Source organism: Pyrus communis, chromosome 17 (genome assembly GCF_041283825.1).
Source record: "Pyrus communis isolate YQ-2024b chromosome 17, ASM4128382v1, whole genome shotgun sequence".
Lineage (NCBI taxonomy): Eukaryota > Viridiplantae > Streptophyta > Magnoliopsida > Rosales > Rosaceae > Pyrus > Pyrus communis.
In genome coordinates this window covers 5215233-5223161 of record NC_142581.1, presented here as the reverse complement: position 1 = coordinate 5223161, position 7929 = coordinate 5215233, and the positions used below count along the sequence as shown (strand labels likewise).

The 7929-nt window shown below is 32.9% G+C and overlaps 1 protein-coding gene across 1 annotated transcript; it reads right to left on the bottom strand.

Annotated features, from left to right (window-relative positions):
• Positions 1 to 891: 891 nt before the first annotated feature.
• Positions 892 to 4996, bottom strand: LOC137749370 (cytokinin hydroxylase-like). The gene is made up of 5 exons (XM_068489465.2): positions 4515 to 4996; positions 4203 to 4429; positions 3749 to 3993; positions 2962 to 3340; positions 892 to 1613 (listed from the first exon to the last, which is right to left on the bottom strand). The coding sequence occupies exons 1-5, from the start codon at positions 4792 to 4794 to the stop codon at positions 1188 to 1190; spliced, it is 1557 nt and encodes a 518-aa protein (XP_068345566.2). The 5' UTR covers positions 4795 to 4996; the 3' UTR covers positions 892 to 1187.
• Between the last annotated feature and the right edge of the window lie 2933 nt (positions 4997 to 7929).

Genomic DNA, 7929 nt, shown 5'->3' with positions numbered 1-7929 from the left:
ATTGTCCTACACTGGATATGTGATCAATGGGTAAATGTTCCACACAAAGGATGTTGAGAAATTGAAATTGCAAGGGAAATAATGCATAGCTTCTTCATAGATTTGAGGGGGCAAGTCTGTTTGTTGGACAATTATAATATATATATGCCATGAGTCCATGACATTGGATCATTGATACATGTTATCTACTGCACAGAGTATGCAAACCGTTCATTCATTTCTTCTTCCCAAGCCTTAAATTTTTGACTGGCAATTGGTACCTAGCGAGCTAATAAGGTTGCTTTGTGAAGACTTTTACTGGATTTTAATGAGGGAATAGTTTCATTTTATATACGGATTTATGACATTTTGTAGCGGTTTGATTAACTATGCTTAAGTTTAATTTGTACCCTTTAGTACTCTCTAAGATGTCTAGATTGGAAAATGCTTAATAATATATTTTAATCTTTCATTTCAAGTTCTGATTTATGATCTTACTAGAAACTACTTTTCTTCTAGATAAGTTTTCTTAAAAAAAGTTCTTTGTTGATTGCCTTCATGTAAAGCTTGAGATATGTGTTTCGTATTTTAATTTGTATATTTTTTCTTAAAAACCAAACCGAAACCATTTGAAACCACACCAAACCAAACCAAACGGTTTGGTTTCATTTTGGTTTTGGCTTCAAAACCGCACCAAACCGAACCGGAAAAAGTTTCGATTTCACTTAAAACCGTACCGAACCGAACCATGCCCAATCCTAGGAGAGACCATGTTTAACTCATGGATCGATTTGTGTGTGTTTCGATTGCCTTAATTCGTTTTATATCGGTAGTTGTTTCATCATATAAATGCAAGTTTTGACCTTTAAATAACTCTAGGATTGTAAATATGCACTTACATTGAAAATAAACGTGAATGTAGTAAATTAACAATTTGATAATATAACATATATACATCAAGGGTGGCTTAATAAGATAACATATCATCAATATTAGGCTAAAGGCGAGAATAATCATTGTGATTCATTTTTATTGACATTTACTCTTTTGTTAATCCACTCAAACACCACGCCAATCCCATTCTCTTCCCTATGTATAACCCAAGAAACAAAAATTACAAGGATAGAGTTGGCTAAAATTCCGTCTCAAGTTCCCTAGCTCCTCAAATGACAAAACACATCATGCACACTAATCCCAAAATCAGTATGCTAATTTGGAGGGTCTATGGGAGTCAAGCATACTTGAACACCATACTTAGGTTTGATGGTGAGGACAATAACCGGAGCATGACGATAATTAGGCGAAATAGTAAAGCTAAATCGCGAGATTAACATTGCTAATATGATCTTAGCTTCCATCATAGCGAAAGATTGACCGATACAATTTCTTGGACCAGTAGCAAACGGAATGAATCTCCCGGGTGTGAAGGACTTGGAAGCAAATCTTTCAGGGTTGAACTCATTTGCATCTTTACCCCATAACTCTTCACTGTGGTGAATAGCCAGCACTGGAATCCATAGTGATAGCCCCTTTGGAATATGTAAGTCGCCGAGTTTGATGTCCTCAAAAGCCATTCGAGGTAGAACAGTCGCTGGTGGATACAGCCTCAGTGATTCATTTATTACCATATTTAACTGCAACAAATCAAACAAAATATATATATATATATATATATATATATATATATATATATATTTGTGACCAATAAGCTCAGACTAAAACTCTAGGAACATGGTTCAGAAAAAACATATTAATTAAAGATATAATTAAGGGCATGACCTAGCTAGCTTGGCAAGGCTTATTAAAGTTTTTATGATTACTAGACATGCAAGGCACAGCCACTGCCAAGCCTTTTGACTAATTTGACCTCCATTATCAGCTAATCTCCTTTTAAAAAACTTCAATTTGGTGTTCTGGGTTTTTTATAATTAGCATTTTCATAATTAAGTGAGTAATGCTATTCATATCATGTTTTTATACTATATTTTTATATAACCTTAGGTGGCATCTAATGTGAACAGCCACATCATTTGAAAAATTTGCAAACCTAAGAAAATGAAAATAAAAGACTTCTCGTATACCACAATCAATCAATCATCATTTAATTAACTAGTTTTTCTTAATTATTAGTTTATTAAATAATGAACTAAATTTAAAAATCTGATTAATTCAAATGATGTGGCTGTCCACATTAAATATCAACTAAAATGATATAAAAATATGATACAAAAACATAGTATGAATAGTATTACTCGAATTAAGTAGAACCACAAAACTAAGGTGGCGTGCCATGAACTATGGATAGGAGTAGATTATCGGCCCTCTTAGAATGAAAAGCCTAAAGCGAGGGCTAGCTAGCTTCACTTTTGAGGCTTCTTTTAAAGTACTATTGCAGGTAGAAATGCAGTAAATTGTTTATACTACCAACTTAATTGGATGTTAGTTTAGAATCAGGATCCTCTCTTAATTGGGTGCAAAACCATCGGACCATTGAAATTTTATCCAACGGCTAAAAATAGAGGGCTTCTCTAAAAGTTATAATAATTGTAGCATTTGGATAAAATTTCAATGGCCCGATGGTTTTGGTCAGGAAGATCCTCACCCTTTACTCAGGAAAGGATCCTGATCCGTTAGTTTAGACACTTTATTTAATCGTATGCATTCAAAATTGAATATTCTATCAGAAAGTGTGGTAATTAAATTGAAAAATTGTTAGAACTGTAGTCACTTAATTTAATACAAGCGAGTAAAATCCAAACTTAAGTTTACACGTAGGTGTGGAGTTTTAGCCTTTAGGCTTATGCCAAAAAATCTATGTTTGTTTAAGAATTTTGGAAGCATTGCTTAGTGGCTATAATATCTTGTCCCTTCTCAATACCTTTAACTTTTTAGTAATTTCATGGCCTAAATGCCACCATACCAAACCACCAAAACAACTATAAGCTAACAATAATTAGAAAGATATAAAGCAAGCTTGCTTACCAAAGTGAGCTTGGAAAGTTGATCAACAGATGGAGTTCCACCATTGCATACTTGCTTCACCTCAGCCCTAACCTTTTCTTGCCAAGAGGGATTGCTGGCTAATAACATGACAGTCCAACTGAGTAAAAGAGCAGTTGTTTCATGTCCTGCAAAGAAGAATGTCTTGCATTCATCCATGATTAGCTGCAAGTTTAAGCTGAAACCATTCCCTCTTCTTTTCTGCATCTCATTGAGCAACATCCCCAGCAAATCATTTCCATAAGAACTACTCCGACCGATCTCAACGCTGTCCTTTCGGCTCTGGATTATCTCCATCAGCAGCCTCTCCACCTCCATTTTCAGAGATTTTATTTCTCTGTTGTATTTACTTGGGAAAAACCTGAAATCCAATTCAAAACTTCAGAATATCAAAAAGAAATTAGTTTGACCTACAAAAATAATTAGTACATATGTCATGGGTTTGAAGCCGTTCAACAACTAACTCTTGAAAGTGATTGATAATTGATCAAGAACAAACTATAATAACTATGGAATCTGCCAAAGAAATTTATTGGAAAAACATGAAAAACTATAATAACTATGGAATCTACCAAATCAAATAAAATAAAAAGGACAAAAAAGAGAAGCTTATTGGAAAAACATGGAATCTGCCAAAGAAATTAAGAATAAGAAAATGCGACCACGTAAAAGAAATCTATTGGCTCTTTTTATTATTTATGAAACATAAACGAATTCAATTAAATATCCTCCCTAAAATGCACCTCAAATCCTTTTGTGTACAACTCACCGGCTTCCGGGAAGGCACAAGTGCCTGCTTGCTTGGGCGCATAGTTGCTGCAGAACAGTGAGCAGTCGAAATATCTGCTTCCCCTTCTCGTAGCTGCTATCGAACTCCGTCCTCGAAATTATGTCAGCTGTGAGCCTTGTCATGTATTCTCCAATCTCAAACTCCTTTCTCCCTGAAATCTGTATCTCCTTTCTTAGCGACAGGAGCATCTCTTTAGTGCATTCCACCATGTACCCCGCATAGCTCTAATCAAAATTGCAATTTTTAATTCATCACAATAATTCCAGTTAGGAAATTGTTATTAACACTGTAAAATAATCTTTTTGCACTTTCATATTCCTTTTTTTTTTTTTTTTTTTTTTTTTTGCCAGAGAGAATTCAATTATGACATTTTTGGAATGTTAATAACAGACACCATACATAACGGAAACATTAAGAATCATCATATTCATACCTTGAGTCTATCTCCTGTGAATACCGGTGCAATGATGTGGCGCTGATGGTACCAATCTTCGCCATTGGCCATCAGTAATCCGCGGCCGATGAAATGCTTGGAGCCTTGCTGTTGAAGCCATGACCTGCCGGAGATGGAGCTGTACTTGGACAAAAGCTCCTTGATCAATTCAGTCTCCGACAAGCACATCCGGGGTTCAACTCCATTCCAATATATGAATCTTTTTCCTAAAACCCAACTCAAATATCATAAAAAGACACAAAAAATTATATAGTGATCGATGTGGTGATCAAATTGAAAGAATTTACGAACCATATTGTTTGGACCATGCGACATAATGGGGCAGGAGCCGGCCGACGATGTCGTGGTTGATCGTGTGCATGTCGTGAGAGGTCGATTTGGCGACAAGGGTGGCCATGTCCAAGATGTTGCCGTTGAGAGGGCGGGGTTTAGGGCCACGCACTCCTTGCTTTTCCATGATTTTCTTGATGCGTCTTGGGGTTAGGAAGTAGCATGAGAGAGTGTCGTAAGCAACTCTTAGTAATAAGCTAAGAAATATGACAAGTAGGGTTGTTAAGAGCACCGCAGCCATGGTGGTGATCAAATAAAACTAGAAGAAGAAAAACAGAGGATTTTTTATCTTGCAAATTTCTGGCGTCTCACACTCAAATAAGAGAGATTGTGTGTGAAATGTGAAGTAGCGGCCACCCCAATTTATATTGGCCAAGAGGAAGGCTTGTCAGCAATTAAAATTTTTTTTTTGTCAAAGTCAGCAATTTTAAATTAGGACATATGTATAGTGTAACGCTTGTCGTTCTAGAATTTATATAACCGATTTCATTTAATAGAATAAAGGTGTAATCAAACTAGGATTTGAGAGAATTTTAAAAGATTTTAAAATCATAATTAAGTCGATTAGGATTTTAATAGAAAGTTTTAAATCCATGCAAATCTAGGTATAATAAATTGATATTTTAATAGATATTTATAAAATCCATCCAAATCTAGGTGCATTAAAAAAATTAAAGATTTTGTAATAAATTATATTTATAAAATCCATCCAAATCTAGTGTAATAAATTGATATTTTAATAAATATTTATAAAATTAAAGATTTCGTAGTTATTAAGTAGTGGATTTTGGAATATTTGAGAGCAAAATCTATATATAACCAAGACAAAAAGAAAATCCCAACTTATCCTAGGATTTCAAATCCATTGTTCTCCTCTTCTCTCTCTTTCATAAGTAAAAGGGTTTTTAACATTAGTCCTTGAAATTGACACACACACACACACAAAAAAAAAAAAAAAAAAAAAACATTAGTCTTTGAAAAAGCTTGTTTTTTTTTTTTTTTTTAATAAATCTAGTATTTGATTACATATTGATTTTAATCATTGATACTTTTATTAAAATTCATATTCTATTTTTGTTATTTTATGTGTATTTTTATTTAATGTATCCACATTAAAATTGTAATTTTATTAATATGCACATTGGGGTGTATTCAATTGGGATTTTGAGGTATTTTAATTTTTTTAATGAATCTAGGGGGTATTCAATCAGGATTTTAAGTGATTCTCTGAAATTCAAAGTATATTTAATCAGGATTTTAAGATACTTTATTAAAATCCTTAGAAATCCGGGTGTATTCAATTAGAATTTTAAAGAAGTTTATAACATTTCAAGTGTATTCAATTATAATTAGAATTTAGAGAATTTGGAACTATTGAGGAATTAGAGGGAATTTGAGAGATCTTGTAGTGTATTTTAAGCATCCACAAATCTCACCTCTTCTCATGAGATTTCAAGGGAATTAAATCAAAATTTTACATATAATCTATACAAATCAGTTAAACTCAGTAAAAATCCATTAAAATCTCTCAAATTCCCAATTGAATACACCCCCTTAGTTCTTTCAGTTTATAAATCTGAATAAGAAAACATTAAAAGAAATTAGTGACACATAAGAAAAATTTGTAAATACATAAATGTACATAAATGACTTTACTGAAATATATTAAATTGACTTCTTTGTACTCGATTCATTTTTTGGAGAAATTTTTCATTGTGATGGGAACACAAGTGGTACACCACGTGTTTTAATAGAAATGGTGGGAAATTTTATTTTTTAAGTCATTAACTTTTAGCACACATATCCCACCATTTGTATAGTGACACGTATTTGTATAATGACACGTGGTGTACCACCCCGTGTACCGGTCACACTGAAAAATCTCTCCATTCTTTGATGAATTGCTGAAAACGAAAAAAAAGTTCATTAAACCTCAAGATCTAATAAATCAAATAATTTAAAATGCCTTTACCGAAATATCTGCACCTAAATATTTATATCGAAATATATTATAATGAACTTAAATGCCTGTACCAAAATATTATTTTTTTTATACATTAAATTAAAATACATTCCCTAAATCAAACAACCAAAGCCAATTCACAATTTGGCCGCCAATCACAGTGTGGGTGTTCCCTTGGGGACGTCTTTAATTACCAAAATATATGTATCGAATTTTATGTACCAAATGTCTGTACCAAAATACAAGTACCGAATGATATTATATTAAATATACCTATATATCAATATCAAAATGTATTTACTCCCTAAATGTTTGTATCGATGGATATACCAAAATATATTAAATGAATTAATGTACTTAAATAAAGAACACAAATTGTATCGGAATGTATTATTATAATAAAAATTAGTTACTCATTTATTTTTATAAAGAAGAGGCAAAAGATGGTGGCTGGCAAGTTGAATAGAAAAGGCTCGCAGGTTGAAGCAGAAGGATGGTGGCAACATTTTTTTTGTTGTAAATAGTCTAGTCTATAGTTGGGAGAAAATCTGGTTTAGCATGAGCATTTTGGGTTAAGAAGAAAAATCTGGGTAAAATATTTTTTTTCTTCTGATGAAGGACCACGGAGATTGGGATTACTGAGGAGAATTGGGCAAAGTTTTTCATTATTTTTTTTTCAAGTTTTTTTATTTTTAATCTTATTTTCTATTTAAAAATATTTTTTTTTTAAATGACAAGAAATCCTCTTAAAATCCATTCAAATATTTAATCAAAGTCTATAAGAATCCTTCAAAATCCGTTTAAAAGTTGTAAAGATTTTATAATTCTATCAAATCTATCACTTTAAAATGCCTTTTAAAATTCTTCAAAATCATCATTTGACTGCACCTAAATCTTTGTTGTAGTCGTTCTATATATATTAATAAATAAACGTACACATAAAATAAGAAGGAAATTGGGTGAAACATTCTTTGGTTGGGAGGGGCACAGGGCAATTGTAGTGCTTACATTTTCATTTTTAACCATATGTTGTGTTAAAATCGAATCCTTAATTTTAGTGAAAAGTGGAAAGTGGAATTTGTTTGGGATTTAATTTTAACGGCAGGGAAGAACGTGCATGGCAATTGTCAAACATATATGTGAGGGGATGAGTTTAACCATTGTATTATGGATAATGCTAGGGAGATTAAAATATGAATGTATTTTTGTTTACCATCATAATTATGGTGTATATTGTGACATCCCACATTGGCCAGAGGAGTGATCCTTATATGTATATTCTCATCTCTACCTAGCACGAGGCCTTTTGGGAGCTTATTGGCTTCGGGTTCCATGGGAACTCCGAAGTTAAACGAGTAGTGCGCGAGAGCACTCCCAGGATGGGTGACCCATTGGGAAGTTCTCGTGTGAGTT